A 22,161-nucleotide genomic window follows, 5' to 3' on the forward strand; every position below is an offset into this window, starting at 1 on the left:
CTTAATTTGTAAAATTCAGTACCTTTTCCATCCAGAAACTAAATGTTGGTTTAAAGTATTCTTGCCTCGGGACTTCCCTGGCGGTCCAGCGGTTAAGACTCTGAGCTTCCACGTCCAATTTTCAACATGGTGTTCCTGCCCTAGACTTTCTCACTGATTATAAAGTCGTGTTTTTGTGGGATTTTCAGTGTTATTTCCCTGGCACTGTGCTTTCTCCCCGTCATGTGGAGTTTCTCCTTCGACAAGAAGCAGAAGGAACGACGGAAGCAGAGATTTGGTGCATTTTCCTCCTAATCTCATCTTCTTACTGCTCATATGTGCAGTCTGTAACAAGCCCCATATTTAATAATGATAAGATTACTCCCACTTTAGGCTGGGAAAGATTCTCAGAGAGGTTAAGCTAGTAAGTGAGAGCAGCAGTCTTTGCACCCAGATGCAGCTGATTTAATTTAGCCGGGGTGCTTTACCTCTGTACTTTACTGTCCTCCGTGTGGAAGAGTTCCATAGACCTGGCAGGAGACTATCTACGTTTAAGTGTTTTTTTCTTGAGGAATTTCTAATTCTCTCATTAGTGTTAACTTCAGTGGTTACGTTCTTCTTTTGTCAGTAATGGAATGTCTTTACGTTTTAGATTAAGTGTTCTTGTACTCTAGTAGGGCCAGAAGTCCTCATGCAAAAGTGTGACATTATTTGTGTGAGAGTTTCTTTTGGAGGGAAGGTGGAAAAATTCTTTGCAGGTCACGATATCCTGAGGTTACCGTCAAGGAGTGTTTGAGTCAGCGTGCGTCTGGAAACATATTCTTTGAATTCTGGGTCCCAGGTAGCTGAGTCAGGAGTCAGAGAAACGATAGAAAAGCAAGCTGTCCCCTCCGCCCCCTTCTTTCGTCCTCTGCCAGACACCCTAATGCTAGCTAGTAAATCAGATGCTCTCTCTCTTTGTCAAGTACCTAGCATTACAGAGCACATGGGAGGCGCCCAATAAAGTTGCCAGATTTTCCCTCTCTTTATCCTCCCCTCCCCCTTAAGCATTATCAGCCAAGTCCCGAAATGATGAATTTAAGTCAGGGAGGGCTTGCTGAGTACCTCTGCAGCCGTTGCAGGTTGGCAGAGGGGAATAATAGCAAATTGTAAGATCTCTGGGCTCGTGTTTCGCTTCCTGAGGGGAAAGAACACAAATATACAGTTCATCATATTATAAATCAGAACTTACGTGCCATAAAAATCTTGGAAGTACTGCTGTTGGGTTTCAAAGGGAGGGGAGAACAATCACAAAGGATTGTTAGTAATGAGATGTTTTGAAGACTTAGCAATATTGGTGAATGCATGGAACACTGAACCAAGATGCAAACAGGGAAATGGAAGACTTTATTTAGAGAATGTGGAGAACATTTGGGTGGGAAAGTGGTTGTGGGAAAATAAGGCTAGGGTGGTGCTGTGAAACCCTAAACTTCAGACTGAGGATTCTTTTCTTGAAGGTGGTGGGACACTTCTGAAGGTTTGTGGGCTGCTGTTCAGAGATGACTGGGGCTGTTCATTAATGATATGGCAGTCCTGGGTTAAAGTGGGGAGAGACTAGAAGCAAAGAGGACGTGGCGGAGGCCACCATGGCCTCCGTAACAAGGACAAGGCCTCCGTAACAAGGCCTCAGTAACAAGGACAAGAACTAAGAAGGATGAGGACTGAGGGAGGCATGGGTGGATGTCCATGGCGCTACACAGGGACAAGAGACAGGAAGCAGGTATGGAGACTAGTCCCCTGGGCCCAGTGGTTAGATTTTGCCAAAGTAGGGAATGGGTCCAAGTAGAAGAATTTCTGTTTGGGACACGTTGGCAGTACTGGTAGACTGTACATTACACACATACGGTAATGGGGAATGAACTCAGTATAAAAGTAAGGGATTTTGAATTGCCCATATTTAGAGGTGATTTTTGAAGCGGTAAGAATAGATAAAATTACCGAGAAAAAGTATACAGGTAGAGGAGATATTTAGAAGAAGGAAGAGGTGAAGGGATGTAGAAGTCAGACAAATAGAATGTAGTTAGTCATTAAAGTGGAGATCCAGTGTAGAGCTGTTGAAGAGAGGGGCTTGGTCAGCAGTGCAAAATAGTACAAGTAGGTCATGGAGGCTGAGAATGAGAACAGACCGTTGTACATAGAAATCAGGTCTTCAGTGGTGACCTCAAAGAATGAAGTTTTAGTACAATGCTCAAGATGGAAGCCAGGTTGCAAGTGGTCAAAAGAGATGCGAGTAGGTAGAGAATAGAGACAGCAAGACAGAATGTGCTTTGCAAAAAGGCAACTATTCAGGAACGGGAAGTGAAGTACGTAGTTCGTTAGGTTAACAGGATCATGGCCAAGTTTGGGGAATTTTGTTTGTGTTTTTAAGTTAAGTTTGTGTTTTAAGTGCCTCCTCTCCCCAGAGGCCCTAAGTGTAATAAGAGGAGTCCTTCTGCCTGTTTCACAGCTTCGGCCAGGGCCACTCACGCTCCCGCTGTGTGCCATCTTTGTTTGGCCCACTTCTCCGTGGAGAATAGCAAACAACCTTTAACTTTCCAGAGCTTAGAAAAGTCAGACGTCTTTCTGGGATGTTTGAGGAAGGATTGGTAGACCGTATAAATGCTGAAAACCCCATATAGGTTCGATGACTGGGAAGAAAAAAATAATAAAATTTAAGAGGAAAGTAATTGCCTGTACACTGTTTTGAAAGCTGTGGCCTAAATGTAGCAAGGAGGTCTCTTCATATATTGACAATACTCAGTAATTACTTACCAAGTATATACAAACTTAAGAATTCACTTTTATTAAGTACCTTGAGCCTCTGCGTCAGTTTCATACTTTAAGACTTGTACACTACCATTCAGTATACAGAGTGTTTATATGGGGACTAAATCAGTACAGATTTCTCCTTTAAATAGTGTGGAACAGAAAATTCACTTCCATTTTAATGAATATTTATTAAAGAAGATTGACTTAAAATATATAGCTTTTTCAGCGTCACAGAAGTAAAAAGGCGTAGCGATTTATGTGTTTGAATTCGTAAATATATTATTACCCATACCTAGTGTCATTTGACTGGTGTCTTTGAAAACTTAGATATTCATGAATCCCATGCAGGCCGACAATCGGGTAGAAGAGATAGACGGTCTTGGGCTAATTCTCATTCACAACAGTGGTGCCTGGAAAAATGTTTATCAGAAAAAATTGCCCTGGCTTTCTATTTGCCCCACAAGGCCCGTGGGGAGGGAATCCCAAACAGGGCAGGACAGCTGTGGAGAGCCAAGGATGATAGTCACAGCCAACTGATTTGAAAACTGTCGCCATGTGACCCTTACTGATATCAGTTTGGGCTGCTTATCTGCCTGGCACAAGTCAAAACCACTCACTCATGTCCAAGCAACAGATTTGTTGCAGAGTCCGAAGGTTTTGCTGATAAGGCTGTCACAAAATAAATTCAGTTCTTCCATGGCAGCTGTGTTACGTGCTGGCTATGACTCTCCCACCAGTGTTAGTAGAATGCCCTGTCCTGCGCAGAGAATAGGGAAAGTAGACCAGCAATAGCTTTTCCCTCTGGGCCCCTCATTTTCCCAAAGTCCACCTACACTTTCCTGTACCCTGGACCTACCCCCTCTGCATGCCAGAAGTTTATGACTGTGCTAATGATGGAGCTAGGCTGGCCCGCCCCATTGCTGAATGCCTGTTAGTCATGATGCTTCACTCCATGGGGATTAGTAGCAATGTAAGTGTGACAGAATTTAGGATTTATTGTAACTCAGTGCTATTTTATAAACATGGCCCTGGGCTATGGCTAAGTGCCAAATACTATACTTGCATTTTTCCACTAGGATTGCACTAAGTACATTTTCTTCTAGACTGTTCTTTAAAACATTATTTCAAAGAGTTTGTGATGTTTGTTAGGTTTTAGAACTTTTCTAAAACTTTAATATAAATTACTTTTATTGTTCTAAGTTAAATGTTAGTTTTGTAGTATTAATGTTTCATCATTTACTTTTAATAAAATTGTCCTACTGTTCATTCTTCCCCCAACTATAGGTATGGAACAGGCTGTTTCTTACTATGTAATACAGGCCGTAAGGTTGGTTTTTTTCAAATTAAAAGATTAGTGAAAGTCTTCTTTAACTTCATATAAATAATACTTGAGCATAATTTGCTATTAAGTTACTTTTGAGTCAGGAGCTTTTATTTAATTTTTATCAGGGTTTAATTTAGAGCTCAGTAAAAATGATGAAAATCACTACATGTGAATGGTTCTTGTAAGAACCATTTTAGGTTCTTTGAATTTTACATGTGTGTTTTTAATTGTGTTAGTGGGATATCTACAGTAGGACCTTGTCAGATTCTTAATGCAAATCTAATTTGGAACGAGGGATAAATTTTTATACTGTTTAAGTGTACTGTTCTTAATACTGGTAATTTTGACTTTTAAGATCTATTTTCTAGATTGTTATATTTATTGAATTATGTTGTAACTAGATCATTTTTGCTTTAAAAATATTCTAATGCTATCTTTTTGTTTTCCTGACTAATGGAATCTTTTTCTCTTTCCTACAGTGTGTATTTTCTGAACATGGCCTTCTGACCACAGTGGCTTACAAACTGGGCAGAGACAAACCAGTGTATTATGCGTTAGAAGTAAGTACATTTCATTCAGTATAGATAATGTGACAAACATTCAAAGCTAATGAAAACCACAGTGTTGTCTGTAAGAATGAGAAGCAACTCCTCATCTGTTACAATTTTATAATGACATTGCAACAATTCAGTCACATCTTTATTTTTATCATTTATTTATTTATTTTTGGCTGCCTTGGGTCTTCGTCACTGCACGCAGGCTTTCTCTGGTTGCAGCGAGTAGGGGGCTACTCTTTGTTGTGGTGCACGGGCTTCTCATGGCGGTGGCTTCTCTTGTTGCGGAGCACGGGCTCTAGGCGCGCGGGCTTCAGTAGTTGTGGCACACGGGCTCAGTAGTTGTGGCACACGGGCTCAGTAGTTGCAGTGCACGGGCTCAGTAGTTGTGGTGCATGGGCTCAGTAGTTGTGGTGCATGGGCTTAGTTGCTCCGTGGCATGTGGGATCTTCCCGGACCAGAGATCAAACCCGTGTCCCCTGCACTGGCAGGGGAATTCTCAGCTACTGTGCCATCAGGGAAGTCCCCAGTCACATCTTTAGGCTCCATTTCCAATTCTAGTTCTCTTGCTATTTCTAGTTACTTCCTAGAAATAGTGTTGAACCTCTCAAAGTCATCCATGAGGGTTGGAATGAACTTCTTCTAAACTCCCGTTAATGTTGTAATTTTGACCTCTTCCGATGAATCACAAATGTTCTTAATGGCATCTAGAGTGGTGAATCCTTTCTACTAGGTTTTCAGTGTACTTTGCCCAGAATAGACCCATCAAAGGAATCACTATCTATGGCAGCTCTAGCCATATAAGATGTATTTCTTAAACAATAAGACTTGAAATTCAAAATTACTCCTTGATCTACGGGCTACAGAATGTATGTTGCATTAGCAGGCAGGAAAGCAACACGAGTCTCATTGTATGTCTCCATCAGAGCTCTTGTGTGACCAGGTGCATTGTCAATGAGTGGTCATATTTTGGAGGGAATCCTCTTCTGAGCATTAGGTCTCCACAGAGGGTTTTAAATATTCAGTAAATCATGTTGTGAACAGATGTGCTGTCATCCAGGCTTTCTTGTTCCATGTATAGAGCACAGGCAGAGTAGATTTAGCATAATTCTTAAGGGCCCTAGGACTTTCAGAATGGTAAATGAGCATTGGCTTCAACTTAAAGTCACCAGTTGCGTTAGCCCCTAACAAGAGAGTCAGCCTGTCCTCTGAAGCTCTGAAGCCAGGCATTGACTTATCTTCTCTAGCTATGGAAGTTTCAGGTATATCTTCTTCCAGTATAAGGCTGTTTCATCTACACTGAAAATGTGTTGTTTAGGTGGCCCCCTTCATTAATGAAGGTGTCTTAGCTAGATCTTCTGAATTACTTCCTGTGGCCTCTACATCAGCACTTGCTGCTTTACCTTGTACTTTTATGTTACAGAGACAGTTTCCTTCCTTAAACTTCATGAACCAACCTCTGTTAGTTCCAAACATTTTTTTCTGAAGCTTCCTAACGTCTCTCAGCCTTCATAGAATTAAAGAGAGTTAGGGCCTTGCTCTGGATTAGGCTTTGGCTTAAGGGAATGTTGTAGCTGGTTTGATCTTCTATCCAGACCACTCAGACTTTCTCCATATCAGCAACAAGGCTATTTCACTTCTTTATCATTTGTGTGTCCACCGGAGTAGCACTTTTAATTTACTTCAGGAACTTTTCCTTTGCATTCACAACTTCGCTAACCATTTGGGGCAAGAAGCCTAGCTTTCAGCCTATCTCAGCTTTAGATGTTCCTTCCTCACTAAGTTTAATTATTTCTCTCTAGCTTTTGAGTTAAAGTGAGAGACATGTGACTTTTCCTTTCACTTGAACACTTAGAGGCCATTGCAGGGTTATTAATTGGCCTGATTTCATTATTGTTCTGTCTCAGGGAATAGGGAGACCTGAGGAGAGGGAGAGAGATGGGGAACGGCCACTTGGTCGAGTAGTCAGAACACACACTTTTTTTGTTTTTTTGTTTTTTTTTTTTTAGCGGTACGCGGGCCTCTCACTGCTATGGCCTCTCCCGTTGCGGAGCACAGGCTCCGGACGCACAGGCTTAGCGGCCATGGCTCACGGGCCCAGCCACTCCGCGGCATGTGGGATCTTCCCGGACCGGGGCACGAACCCGTGTCCCCTGCATCGGCAGGCGGACTCTCAACCACTGCGCCACCAGGGAAGCCCAGAACACACACATTTATCATTAAGTTCGCCGTCTTATATAGGCACAGTTTATGGCACCCCAAAACAATTACGATAGCAACACCAAAAATCACTGGTCTCAGATCACCTTAAACAACTATAATAATAAAAGTTTGAAAAAATGCGAGAATTACCAAAATGTGCCACAGGAACACAAAGTGAGCAAATGCTGTTGGAAAAATGGCACCAATAGACTTGCTCTGTGCAGGGTTACCACAAACCTTCAATTTGTAAAAAACACAGTACCTGTGAAGCACAATAAAATGAGGTATTCCCAGTGTGGGATTTGTGCCTCCATGACCGTAAACACTGTTTCTGCTACTCTAGCCTGAGTGTTCATTAATTTAGTCTAATAACCCCATCATATCACTGGCTCCAGGAGCATATATTAAAATATCTCGCTCTTTTTCAAATGAATTATTATCAGGCCAAGTCGATGCCATTTTGTATTTGTACAGACGATCTTTTGTTAATCTAAATTGAGGTCTTTGTTTCTTCCTGTTAAATTTCAGGATAGTAATTTCAGCCTGTTCTGACACTGTCTGAATGCTTTTTCACTCTTCCCACTGTTCCTCTTCCAGTTTTGTCTCATCTGGAGACTTAACACATAAGCTTTATGATTTTGTTTTTTTGGTTTTTTGGGGGGTTTTTTTGTGTGTGTGTGTGGTATGCGGGCCTCTCCCTTTTGTGGCCTCTCCCGTTGCGGAGCACAGGCTCCGGACGCGCAGGCTCAGCGGCCATGCCTCACGGGCCCAGCCTCTCCGCGGTATGTGGGATCTTCCCGGACCGGGGCACGAACCCGTGTCCCCTGCATTGGCAGGCGGACTCTCAACCACTGCGCCACCAGGGAAGCCCCGTATGATTTCATTTTGATTCATGTCATTTTTTTTTTTTTAGTTTCATAGAATTTTAAAGCAGAGAGGGGCAATAGATTAGATGACAACAGGCTTTGCTACACCCTGCTATCCCCTTGTTTTATACATGAAGAAGACAAGTGAAATTGGAGTCATTTGGCCAAGGTAGCTTGACAGCTAGTAAGTAGCCAATCGTCGATGCAAATCCTGGTTATTGGGCATCAAAGTCTAGATGCCTAGGCTGCTCCACTGTGCCATCTCCTTCCTTGTAAATCTGAGTATTCAGGGCTCCAGTCTACCAAGTCCAGTGTTCTTTTCACTGCATCTCCCATATGTCACACCCTTCTACTAACCTAGCAACTTGATCACAACACACACACACTAGTATATTAACAACAATAGATAGAATCTTTTTTCTTTTCCGAATTCTCTTCAGTTAACAAACATTTTGTAAAATTAAGAAAATCAAAAACGAGTGCAGAGAATAAAGTTAGGTGGGTAAAACTTTTTCTCAGTGAATTCATGCAAATTCCACCTGGTCACACTGCTTCCTTTTGGGGTTAAAGTGCTTACAAAGCAGATATTTAATACCCATTTCTTTCATTTGACAGATTGTTCTTAGGCTTGGCAATCTGAGGTATTCAAAAAGTAACTTTCTACCCTTTTTGAAAACTGAAACTATAACTACCCCTCTTAGTTTTTAGTCTTCTTTCATTCTCCCTCTGCTGATCTGGAAGCAACATAACGCATTTCTCATTTTTTGTTGTTGTTTTGGGGTTTTTTGCTAGTACCTTCAAAATAATAACTATATATTTTTCTAAGAGTGCTTATAATTGTTTAGTATTTTTAATAACCACCCAACCATGATGAGGACCTTGAATGCTTTACCCTTGCCGCCTCCATCCATAATCATGTTATTGAGTATGAAATTTTCATTTCCCCTTTTTCTTAAACATTCAATAATTCATACTGTTTTCTGTTCAGTCAATCATAAATCATATCAATTGACATATTTTGTCAATTTCTGTGTCCAGTATCGTTTCCTTGGTCCCATACCTTTTATATCGTCCCCCCACCCCCAGTTTTTTCTTGCTGAGGGATAGCCTTTCACAGTTTATAGAGTCTGGTGCGGTGAGCCTATTCTTTTTTAGGTTTGTCTTTATTTTGCTCTCTCTCTGGGGTGGATATAAAAGTCAGTTGCTTTATCTGCATCCCTTCTGGCCATTTTTTGATGCTGATGAGACCTTCGCTGTTCTGATTTAAAAGTGGTTCCTTTGTAGATAGGTAATCTGGAAGTTTTAAACGTTATATCCTTATCATTGATGTCCCATAGTTTTACTATGATGTGCCTGAGTTTGGATTTATTTTTACTTATTCTGTTAGGTACTTGGATACAAGTCTGTCTTCAGTTCTGGAACATTCTCAACAATTATCTCTTCAAATATTGCTTCTCTACCATTACCTCCATCCTCTTCTGGAATTGCTATTGTACGGATATTGGAACCTTCCAACCCACCCTCCATGTCTCTTAACTGCCCTTTTATATATTTTTAATCTCTTTGTTTCTCTGTGCTGCATCCCTGGTGAGTTTCTCAGTATCTACCTTACATTTCCAAATTCTCTCTTTAAGACAAACAAAACAAAAATGTTTTAATTGTGAAATGTAACACATGTATAGAAAAGAATGCATAAAACATCAATGTACAGCTTAACAAATTATTATAAAAAGAAGACCCATGTAACCTCACCCAGGTCAGAAAACTACCAGGAACCTTCTATGTGCCCCTCCCAATTACATCCTCTTCCCTTTCCCCTAAGTTAACCCTGCCCTGACTTTTATTATGATCACTTTCTTACTTTTCTTTACAATTCTAACGCTTAAATGTGTAACCCTAAACACGGAAGTTAGTTTTGCATGTTGTTAATACTTTATATATTAAAAATATAAGAGAGAGACTGAGTAATACAGTATGCAATCTTTGATCTGGCCTCTTTCACTCAACATTTTATTTGGGAGATTCATCTGTGTTGTTAAATATAACTATTGTCCCATTCTTTTTCATTACCATGTGTAAATACCACCAGCAGTATATGGGAACACTACTTTGCCTATTTTCTCTGTCTATTCTACAGTTTATCTCATCTATTACATTTTATAATCTCACTCAGTAATTTCATTTCTACAATCTTTAACTGGTTATTTTTCATGTCCACCTGATTTTATTTCTCTTTTCTTTTGATTTGTAATTCATGGGGTTTTTTTTTTCATGGAAATCATACCTTAATCTACCTCTTTGTGGTTTTTTTGTTGTTACTGTTTTGTTTTGTTGTTGTTTTTTTCTCTTTTTGGCGGTGCTGCGGACACACAGTGTCTTAGTTCCCCAACCAGTGATTGAACCCGTGCTCCCTGCGGTAGAAGCGCGGAGTCCTAACCACTGGATTGGAATGAATTCTATTCCAGATGTTATATTTTGTTGACTGATGGCATTTTTTCCCCTTCCATACATTTTCATTAGAAGTGATGCTTGCAAGCTAGCATATGATATGCTGTAATGTCTAATTTATATAGTATATATACAAAGTATATATATATTTTTAATTTAATCAATTTTTAATAGAAGTATAATTGACTTACAATATTACATTAGTTTTAGGTGTGTAACATAGTGACTCAGTATTTTTGTACATTACAAAATGATCACCACAGTAAGTCTAGTTAGCATCTGTCACCATACAAAATTATTACAGTATTATTGACTATATTCCCAATGCTGTGTATTACATCCCCATGAATTGTTTATTTTATAACTGGAAGTTTGTACCTCTTAATCTGCCTCATCTATTTCACTCATTCTGCTACCCCCTTACCCCCTGGCAACCAGCATTTTGTTCTCTGTTCCTATGAGTCTATTTCCGTTTCATTATGTTTATTCATTTGTTTTATTTTTTAGATTCCACATGTAAGTGAAATCATGCTATATTTTCTTTCTCTGTCTCATTTATTTCACTTAGCACAATACCCTCCAAGTCCATCCATATTTTCGCAAATGGCAAGATGTCATAATATTCCATTTTATATATATTATAAAGTTATCCATTTTATCCATCTATTAATAGATGCTTAGGTTGCTTTCATATCTTGGCTATTGTAAATAGTGATGCAATGAACGTAGGGGTGCATATATCTTTTGTAACTAGTGTTTTTGTTCTCTTTGGAGAAATACCCAGAAGTGGATTTGCTGTATCGTATGGTAGCTCTACTTTTGATTTTTTGAGGGACCTCCACACTGTTCTCCACAGTGGCTGCACCAACTTAACATTCCCACCAACAGTGTCCAAGAGTTCCCTTTTCTCCACACCCTCGCCAACACTTGTTGTTTGTAGTATTTTTGATAATAGCCATTTTAACAGGTATCTAGCTCATTGTGGTTATGATTTGCATTTCCCTGTTGATTAGTGATATTGAGCACCTTTTCATGTGTTTATTGACTATCTATATGTCTTCTTTGGAAAAATGTCTACTCAGGTCCTCTGTCAATTTTTTAATCAAATTGTTTGTTTGTATTTGATGTTCAGTTATTTGAGTTCTTTGTATATTTTGTATATTAACCCCTTATGAGATATATCATTTGCAAATATCTTCTCCCATTCAGTGGGCTACCTTTTCGTTTTGTTGATACCTTCCTTCACTGTGCAAAAGCTTTTTAGTTTATTTTCAATTTTGTTTCCCTTGCCTGAGGAGACAGATCCAAAAAAATATTGCTAAGACCCAAGGTCAGAGAGCATACTGCCTGTGTTTTCTTCTAAGAGTTTTATGGTTCCAGGTCTTGCATTTAAGTTTTTAATCTATTTGGAGTTTATTTTTATATATGGTGTGAGAAAGTAGTCCAGTTTGATTCCCTTGCATGGAGCTTTTTTATTTTCCCAACACCATGGCTGATGTTTTAATAATAGATTTCTTCATGTATTTTGGAATTTTCCCTTCCAGACTCATTTTCCATTAAGCCAATAGCCCTAGTCAGCACGTAGACAATTGCTTGTTTTCCAGTACCCCTACACAAGCAGGAAAGCACTACCTAGCCCCTGGCTTCAGACACTGACAGTCTTCCTGATCTTACACCAAGCACTTCGAATCCCTTTCCTCTGCAGGAGTCAGCTCCGGCCACCACTCCTGCTCCCTGACACACACAGAAAAATGACTCGCAATCCATCATGCCTGTGGCCTCAAATCCTGCTTAGCCGTGCATTTCTGTTTCTGTCCACATTGATGCTATTCTCTGTCTGAGTTAGCGTGTTTTGGTTTTCTCTTTTTATGTTTTGCGTGTTATCCTCTGTTAGGGACAGAGGTGATTTTTTTTTTTTTTAACAATGTAGTTTATTTATTTATTTATTTATTTATTTATTTATTTATTTATGGCTGCGTTGGGTCTTTGTTGCTGCATGCGGGCTTCAGTAGTTGTGGCTCGCGGGCTCAGTAGTTGTGGCTCATGGGCTTAGTTGCTCCACAGCAGGCATGTGGGATCTTCCCGGACCAGGCCTCAAACCCGTGTCCCCTGCATTGGCAGGTGGATTTTTAACCACTGCGCCACCAGGGAAGCCCCAGGACAGGTGATTTTTAAAGTGCAAACTCGTCCATCTCTGTTGATAGGGGTGTTTACCTCTTTTTTTATCACCAAGAATATTAACATCTCTGGGTCCTTATTTCATTGTTAGTAAAAAGGAATTGGGACACCTGATGCTTCAGTTGTTTTGAGACTTTAAACTCATATTAAACTGCTAAAATTTGTCCCACTCTTTTTTTTTTAAATAAACATTTATTTATTTATAGCTGCGTTGGGTCTTCGTTGTTGCGTGCGGGCTTTCTCTAGTTGCGGCAAGCGGGGACTACTCTTCGTTGCGGTACACGGGCTTCTCATTGCGGTGGCTTCTCTTGTTGCGGAGCATGGGCACTAGGCCCGTGGGAGGGCTACAGTAGTTGTGGCACACGGGCTCAGTAGTTGTGGCACGCGGGCTCAGTAGTTGTGGCTCGTGGGCTCTAGAGTGCAGGCTCAGTAGTTGTGGCACACGGGCTTAGTTGCTCCGTGGCATGTGGAATCTTCCCAGACCACGGCTCAAACCCGTGTCCCCTGCATTGGCAGGCGGATTCTTAACCACTGTGCCACCAGGGAAGCCCTGTACCACTCTTAATAGTTGGAAATTTTTCTTAGTGTTGGAAGATACTGAAGCAAAATAGACCAAGGATTACCAAAATAGAACGAGTAGTTCTGCCTTCCCTCTGCCATCTGTGCACGTCTTCCCCAAGCTGTGCTTTTCCCTTCCTTGTTCATCTTTTTCTAAATGTTATTTCACGAAACAAAATTCTTTTGGGGGCCTTTAATCTGATTATGAACGTGAGCTTACTTTGGATTTGAGACTTCCATGTTCTGTATTCTGTCACTAGGATATAAGTTCCCTGAGGTCAGAATATTTATCTGTCTTGTTCACCACTCTATCCCAGAGGCTGGCACATAGCAGACACTTAATAAATATTGTTTATATACCAAATCCTATGTTATGCCATTTTTGTCTATTTAAACATGAGCTTCAAAGAGGATTCCTTATATCCCCCCATTGTTTTCTTTGAATGTCCTTTTTCTCCTGTCTTTGGTATGACTTGTGATTATAGTGTTAAATTTTTGTTTTTGGAGTTTTTCATCCCTCTTCAGCCAGGTATTCCATTTCAGGTATAAGTCTCATATATTAGTTAACTGTTGCTGCATAACAATATTACCACTGATGTAAGCGGCTTAAAACCTTACCCATTTATTATCTTATAGTTTCCATGGGTCAGGAGTCCAGGCAAAGCTTAGCTGGATCCTCTGCTCAGGGTCTCACCAGGCTGCAGTCAAGGTGTAGGCTGAGGCTACAGTCTCATCTGAGGCTCCATCTGCTTCCAGGTTCACTCAGATTATTGGCCAGATTTAGTTCCTTGTGTTTGTAGGACTGGGGGTTTCAGTTTCTTGCTAGCAGTCAGCCAGAGGCTGCCCTTAGCTCCTAGAGGCCGCCTGAAGTTCCTTCCCATGTGAGGACTTAACACCAGGAAGGGAGGGAGAGAGTCCAGAAAACAGGTGCGATAATCTTATGCAATGTAATCATATGCACATCATCACATACGTCCCATCACCTTTGACATATCCTGTTGGTTAGAAGCAAGTCATAGTCCCACCTCACGCAAAGGGAGAGGATCATGGAAGGCCATGAACAGCAGGAGGCGAGGATCATGGGGGCCTAAAAACATTGTTTATGGACTTTTCTAAGGTACTTTCTTGGAAAGTGTACTTTCTGAGCAATAAGTGCTTTTAATTTTAATTCCCTAACTGGTTATCAAAGTATTAATGATACAGATTACATTTCATAAATGCTTCCCCAATTCAACTCTGTGCTCCTGTTCTCTTTTCTTTGCAAATAAAAATGCTATAGAGTTAGATTTTGCATTTGTAATCAGGCAGAAGTTAAGTACAATATAAGTTATATATGTAGTGTTACATATTACTGTAGCATACACAAAACTATGTTTACTGTGCCTAATGGTTGATTTTAAGGAATTTCAGGATAATCTTAATTTTACATAATTTTTCTCCACACTTACTGATTTTTTTTTTTTTTTTTTTTGCGGTACGCGGGCGTCTCACTGTTGTGTCCTCTCCCGTTGCGGAGCACAGGCTCCGGACGCGCAGGCTCAGCGGCCACGGCGCACGGGCCCAGCGAGTCCGTGGCATGTGGGATCCTCCCGGACCGGGGCACGAACCCGTGTCCCCTGCATCGGCAGGCAGACTCTCAACCACTGCGCCACCAGGGAAGCACCACATTTACTGATTTTAACCATAACTGCATTGTAAGATACATCCTGCATCCTGAAATATCTACTTTATACAGATACTGTTCATGGCAGTGGCATTCATGTCAAGGAGCTTTTGAGGGAAAGTATGTTTGCCTGCTATGACATTATATCAGATCTACTTGATTATTTTTAATCTAATCTTTGCATAGCCTGTTCCTTAGCCTTTCACTATGTGGCTATGTGTCTAGTTTTTGAGTAATTTATTTCTCTTGTCCGGTTATCATAGAACTTCTTTTTACCCTCTCATTTCTATTATGTTTTTCTTAGAGAACCACTATTAGGTTTGTGTGCAGCTTTCCCAGTGGATCGTGACTTAGAATAAGGGTTGATTCATATTTATAGTTGATGAGCTGAAGTATTGAATGTTTATATTTATGATATAATTGACAGTAACTTATTTGATAGCAAGTAGACAGTCACCTTCTATCTATCATTTTAGGTTTCCATTCCTGTACTCTTTTTTTCTGCCCATCTTCAAAGCATTATACCATCTTCCACTTTATCTCCTGCCTCTGGATTCAGAAGACTACATCTTTTGTGAATTTGGAGATTTCTCTTATTTTTATTAATTTTTAAAAAGCTATACCAAGGGCTTCCCTGGTGGCGCAGTGGTTGAGAGTCCGCCTGCCGATGCAGGGGACACGGGTTCGTTCCCCGGTCCGGGAAGATCCCACATGCCGCGGAGCGGCTGGGCCCGTGAGCCATGGCCGCTGAGCCTGCGCGTCCAGAGCCTGTGCTCTGCAACGGGAGAGGCCACAACAGTGAGAGGCCCGCGTAAAGAAAAAAAAAAAAAAAAAAAAAAAAAAAAAAGCTATACCAAGTATTATATCCTGTACCAAAATTATATACTTCTTTCAGATAAGTTTTTTTTATATTGAACCTACTTCTTCGTTCAGTAGCAAAACACTCCTGTGTACTCCTGATGACCAAATTTAGAATAATTTTCTTCTGGAGCCTTGACAGTGGCTTTGTATTTTTTTTCTATTGTTTTAATCTAAAATAATGCCCTCTGGTCCTCAACCAGTTACCTTTAATGAAAACCTTGATTTTCCTTTTACTGCAACCACGTTGCTTCCTCTCAAAAAAAATTGAGCATGTAAACATCCTGCACTTTTCAGTGGAAATGAGGTACATCGGCATTTGACTTCCCAAAATATAAAGTTCCACTAGCTGGTAGCTGCAAGACCACTCCACTAGACTTCTAGCTCAGTGGCTTTTTAAAATTCATTACTTACTCACCTAAAACTATTGGAAATATACACATTTCGTGGTTAGATGCCATGTAGGACCAGTGTCTTTTTGAGAGTATAGAACATCTGTTTTTCCATTTAGATCTAGAACTGTGCTGTCCGATACGGTAGCCACTAGCCACACATGACTACTGAGCACTTGAAATGTGGCTAGTCCAAATTGAGATGTGCCATAAGCATAAACGATATACTGATACCAAAGACTTAGTGAAATATACACAAATAAAAGATCTCGAGTTTTATATTGATTACATGTTGCAATGATAATATTTTTAATATATTGGGTTAAGCAAAATATATTACGATTACTCTAACCCTTTTAAATATGGTAACTAGAAAATTTAAATTACATGTGTGGCTCACATTATATTTCTGTAAACAGCACTGTTCTAGAAAATCTTATATATTTTCTAGCCTTTGGCAGCTACTCTCTCTGAATTGTTCGCTCCCAAAGGATGTGTGAGAGTTGAACTATTGTCTCCAAAAGCAAACAATTTACTTAGTTCTCCTTGATGGTCCCACTCTGTACCTAAATATATAATATATCAAAACTAGGCAGTGTATTAAGAACTTTCTTTTTTGGGGCGGGAGAAACACTGGGTTAGAGTCCCTTGTCAGGTGTTTACTGAATTGTCTTTGTCCCATTTTTAAAGTCTGGTTGTATTTGCACAGGGATGTCAAATCTGTTCCTCAAATAATTTTTTATAGCTGAAAATTCACTGTATAAAAAGAGCAACTGCAATGTTTTGCCAGCTATGCAGTAGCATATAGTGACCTGTTCTCATAGCAGCTATGAATGATAGGCTGTATCAACATATTCAGCATCTAGTTTGTTTACATCCTGAAAACTGATGGCAAGAAAGGGTAACCATTTGTAATTCAATCAATTTAATTGGAGACAGGGAGGCAGGCGACATATAAAAAACATTCTGCTTCCTACACTTAATATTACCTGATGTTTTGGTTTGGGGTGACTCTGTGGAAGTAATTTACATTAATAATGCATATGAAGAAAAAAAGAAGGAAAAAAAATAATCTATATGAATGAAACATCAGAACCAAAAAACTTTTTTTTTTTTTGGAATTCCTAATGGTTTGTGCTGATACTTCTTTTGCCCCCAGAATCTTTTTATAAACATCTTTATTGAGATGTAATTCCCATAGCACATGATTCACTCTTTTAAGGTGTGTAATTCAGTGTTCTTTAGTATATTCACAAATTTGTGCAGCCATCACCACAGTCTAACTTTAGAACATTTTTATCACCCCAAAGAATAACTGCATCACCTCAACCCTAAGCAAGCACGAAACAACTCTTTGTCTCCGTGGATTTGCTTTTTCTGGACATTTCATATAAATGGAGTCATACAATATATGGTCTTTCACTTAGCATAATGTTTTCAAGATTCATCCAGGGCTTCCCTGGTGGCGCAGTGGTTGAAAGTCCGCCTGCCGATGTAGGGGACACGGGTTCGTGCCCCGGTCTGGGAAGATCCCACATGCCACGGAGCGGCTGGGCCCGTGAGCCATGGCCGCTGAGCCTGCGCGTCCGGAGCCTGTGCTCCACAGCGGGAGAGGCCACAACAGTGAGAGGCCCGCGTAGGAGAATTTCTTGTCTTTTCATGGCCAAATAATTTTCCACTGTGGGGATATACTCCATTTTACTTACCCATACATCAGTCAGTGGAATTTGGCTGATACTTTTTTAACACTTAAAGAATTAAAGAAGCTAATATTTACATTCAGTAAGAACCTTCCTGTGTACTCCTGTATACTTCCTGTATTGAGCCTCATCGTAATTTCTTTAGGTAACTGTTGTTATAGTCACCACCATTATATAGGTGAATAAATGGAGTCTCAGAAAGCCTAACTAATTTGCCTAAGATCACATAGCAGTTAAGAACTAGAGCTCAGACTCAAACCAGTTCATCTGACTCCAAGCCCCATCTCTTGGTGATTTTGTTGGAAAGAATCATTACTTTGTAGTTAGCTTCTTTGCTAACTTTTTTTTGTGGTTGCTAGTTTTAATATAATGTTAGCTATGGGAAATGGGCTTGAAAAAACTCTCAGGGTGGCCTTTCCCAATAACTTTGTGGATAAGATGGGAATGTACTCTGGGTGATAATATACCTCAGTAGTTTAGCAATAGATAGAACAATTGTATAAGAAGCAAATTGCTCAAGACATTGATGTCCACCTACGGGCACAGGTCCAAGGGTGTACCGGAGGACTCTCTTCTCTGTCTCATTAAAAACTTCTGTAATAAAAAAAAAAAAAAAAAAAAAAAAAAAACTTCTGTAATGCCCTAGATAAACAATGTTTGTAGTAAAAGACCTAGTTTATGATATTTGTAGAAGTCCCAATGTTGAAATTTTTGAATTTTATCCATCTGGTAGTGTCATACACAGAGAATATGCTCAATAAAAACTTTTTATTTTGATAACTTATATTCTCTCTCGGATTCCTTTATTCCCATAGGGTTCTGTAGCTATAGCCGGTGCTGTTATTCGCTGGCTAAGGGACAATCTTGGAATTATAAAGACCTCTGAGGAAATTGGTGAGTATGTTCTAACAAAGGGCTAGAGTCTAAATAATAAGAATTTTAAATATTTTACCCTTGCAATCTGTTAATACATGTGCTTTGCCCCGTATGTGACATTAAACTATATGAATCCCTATTATGAGTTTGATTTACACATAAAAGATTATTTTGTGAAGATTTATAAAACGACAAATTGACATAATTAGTGGTGGTTATTAATAAACTGGCACGGTAGGGCATAAAAATCACCCAAGTGTAAAAGTGAACACCAAAGATGGCCAGAACCTGCAGTTAAATTTATCTGATGAGAAAAAGCTTTAAGTCTTATTAGAGTGAGAATTAAAACTCCAGTACCTGTAATTTAAGTATTAATATGGCTATTTTCAGACAATGGATAATTATTTTGAACCATCTACTTTAATTTCGCCTGAAGGTGAGACAATCAGGAACACATTTCTGATTAGGGACCCACTGAAGGCCACTTCTTCATCTGCTAGTCAGCAACCTTAAAAATAGTGGAAATAAGCTAAAATACCTTAACGAAACTAATCCAGTTCCTTTATTTCTTGGGCTGGGTTGCATTTTACTGGGGGGGTGGTATTCAATGTGGAGAAATTTGCTTTTGTTGCTCCTGACATTCTGCTGTAATTAGGAACATTTTGCTGTACTAAATAATAGGAAACCAAAAGCTCTGTCCTAATTTTTTAAACGTGTGTGTTTATTGACTAAAATAAGTAGCATATAGTAGAGTGATTTTTGTTTGTTTGTTTGTTTGTTTTTAACGTTAGAAAAACTTGCTAAAGAAGTAGGTACTTCTTATGGCTGCTATTTCGTCCCAGCATTTTCAGGACTATATGCACCTTATTGGGAGCCCAGCGCAAGAGGGTAAGAATTGAAAATAAGGTATGCTTTTGTCGGTCTTGATTTATTTACTATATTAGCTAATAACTTATTAGTTAATAGTTTTCTATTTTCAAACGATTTTAAAGTATTGAGGAAACCTTTTACACTTGGCAAGTATAATTTCAGAACCTTTAAACTCCAAGAAGTTGGGAATTCCCTGGTGGTCTGGTGGTTATGGCTCCGGGCTTCCACTGCAGGGAGCACGGGTTCGATCCCTGGTTGCGGAGCTAAGATCCTGCATGCCACGTGGCATGGCCAAAAAAAAACCTCCAAGAAGTTATAAATCATCTGACAGATAAGCCCCTGCCATATTCATATTCATGTTAGTGTTATTATCTTTTATCTTCAAGGTACCTGCAAGTTATGTCTCAAAGGGACATCATCTAGATGAATATTGATTTGGTTTTATGTTATTGTCATCTATCCGGATAGATCTTGAACTTTTTCGTATGTGGATGCAGCATTGTAGACTATAAGGACTTTCCAAGCTACTTAATGTTTATGTCCAGTTTTGTTTTTTTTAATGTCCATTCCCCACCCCCCACCGTACATTTCTACCTACCAAATTCAGTCTTTCCATATTTAGGACATTTCCAGTTGATGACTCATTTATTCCACTCTAATCATAAAAATCTTTGTATTTTTAGGATCATCTGTGGGCTCACTCAGTTCACCAATAAATGCCATATTGCTTTCGCTGCATTAGAAGCTGTTTGTTTCCAAACTCGAGAGGTAATAAATATGAGCCCTTTTCTTGTACTTAATCCACCTTTATTATTCCTAAACAAATTATATATTAATGCCAGAAATTTATTACAACTTATAAGCTTACTAAATATTTAATCAAAAATTAAGCCTGCCTAAACATTAATGTAATAACTGCAAGTTTTGGTTCTTTTCCCAGCTGTCATTACTTTCTAAGTTCCTGTTAGCTGCCAGGTGCTGGGCATTTTACAGTTGAGGGGATGCTGAGTGGTGCATATTAGGCAAAGGGGATAGTTGCACAAACATAGGCACCATGGCAGGAAATCAGGGTGCAAAATAGAATTGTTTGGCTTGACTGGATATAGGGGTGAGTGCAGAGGTGTGGTGAGAGAAAAGGTTGGTTGTAACCAGATCAAGGAGGGCCTAGAAGACCAGCCTAAGAAATCTAAATTTTTATTCTACAGGCTTTGGGGAGCTTTTGAGTATTTTTGAGTAGAAGATGGCTATTTTCAGAGATGTTACTATGGAGTACTTTAATTATGTTCATTGCATTGGTTTATTTAAGATTTTGGACGCCATGAACCGCGACTGTGGAATTCCTCTTAGCCATTTGCAGGTAGACGGAGGAATGACCAACAACAAAATTCTGATGCAGCTACAAGCAGACATTCTGTATATCCCAGTAGGTTAGTAAGCCTTCATTCCTTTAAACTCCAAGACTAATGTTTCTTCGGAAGAACTGGCTTTTTTAGGCATATGTAACTGCAAAGATACTGACGTAGCTCTCTCCCCTCAGTGAAGCCCTCAATGCCCGAAACAACTGCTCTGGGAGCTGCCATGGCAGCAGGGGCTGCGGAAGGGGTTGGCGTTTGGAGTCTGGAACCTGAGGACTTGTCAGCTGTCACAATGGAGCGGTTTGAACCTCAGATCAACGCTGAGGGTACTTGTTTTTTTTAAATTGAAGTATAGTTGATTTACAATGTTGTGTTAGTTTCAGATGTACAGCAAAGTGATTCAGTTATACATACATATATATCTATTTTTTTTCAGATTCTTTTCCCTTACAGGTTATTATAAAATATTGAGCCTAGTTCCCTGTGCTATACAGTAGTTCCTTTTTGGTGAGGGTACTTGTAAAGATTGAAGATTGGTATACTGTGAAAAGTGAGAGAGAGTTTGCTTTTCTGTTTATTCATAAGTTGAGAAAGTAAATAAGATAGCAAATGCTACTGTTTCAGGTTTGGCTACTAAGCATATTTGGATACACTGAATGAATGTGAATGAGAGGAATGGTTCCCTATTAAAAAAAAAACAAACTTCTATAATCACTTTTTTACCATTCACTTCTAGTGTTTACAGTCCTTTCATGTAGGAGGATAACACTGCCACACTATCAGTTCTAGCTTGTTAGTGTAGCCTTTCCTGACAGTGACAAGGGAGATATATCGGCCACCGACTCCTCATGTCTGCATCGGATCATCTTTGGTGCCAGTGGCCAGTTTTAGGACAGGATTATGTGGGGTAAGCGATATTCTGATAACTTTTAAACACAGCAGGGCTAGCCTGACAAAAGCAGCAACAATTTAAATAAATGAGCATTAAATATTTGACTTACTGTCGTAATAAACAAAGCTAAGCCACAAGCTCTGACCAATACCTGTATTAAATTTGTGTATGAAAATAAGGTTTTAAATACTGAATTTGGTTTTAAACCTTTTTTAAAAGCTGTGTATGTAAATAAGGTTTTAAATACTGAATTTGGTTTTAAACCTTTTTAAAAACCTATGTATAAAATAACGTCAAAGTGGATTTTGTATGATATCCCAAGCTCCTCCACCCTCCCAAAAAGAGAAAATAGGTCAAGTAGGATTCCCCTTTCTAATTCATCACCACTTGCTTGTGAATGGCCTGGTCTTAGCAGGTAGCCTGTTTCCCCATCTCCCTTCATCGTGCAGACCAGGCTGAATTTCCCTCCAACTTCCAAGCAAGCTTCTCTCCCAGTCACCGGTAGTCACTAGCAATGGTACTCTCCGGAGTCTGAGTCCTGGTAAAACTCCATGTCAGCTTAATACAGTGTAACAAACATCAGTTTAATATGTGTAACAATTTGTCAAGAATGCTGAATGAGGGACTTCCCTGGCAGTCCAGTGGTTAAGACTCCATGC

The 22,161-nt window shown here is 39.6% G+C and overlaps 1 protein-coding gene across 9 annotated transcripts in view; it reads left to right on the top strand.

The window, feature by feature from the left end:
• GK (glycerol kinase) overlaps nt 1-22,161 on the top strand; it is a 77,399-nt gene that overhangs the window by 49,062 nt on the left and 6,176 nt on the right. For all 9 annotated transcript variants that reach the window (XM_032619781.1, XM_032619785.1, XM_032619782.1 and 6 more), the window contains 7 exons: nt 4,051-4,093; nt 4,570-4,650; nt 18,325-18,403; nt 19,177-19,273; nt 19,939-20,023; nt 20,562-20,682; nt 20,793-20,936. In XM_032619781.1, the coding sequence (XP_032475672.1) occupies nt 4,051-4,093; nt 4,570-4,650; nt 18,325-18,403; nt 19,177-19,273; nt 19,939-20,023; nt 20,562-20,682; nt 20,793-20,936 (650 nt within the window). The remainder of the gene's footprint in view (nt 1-4,050; nt 4,094-4,569; nt 4,651-18,324; nt 18,404-19,176; nt 19,274-19,938; nt 20,024-20,561; nt 20,683-20,792; nt 20,937-22,161) is intronic.

Source organism: Phocoena sinus, chromosome X (assembly GCF_008692025.1).
Source record: "Phocoena sinus isolate mPhoSin1 chromosome X, mPhoSin1.pri, whole genome shotgun sequence".
NCBI lineage: Eukaryota > Metazoa > Chordata > Mammalia > Artiodactyla > Phocoenidae > Phocoena > Phocoena sinus.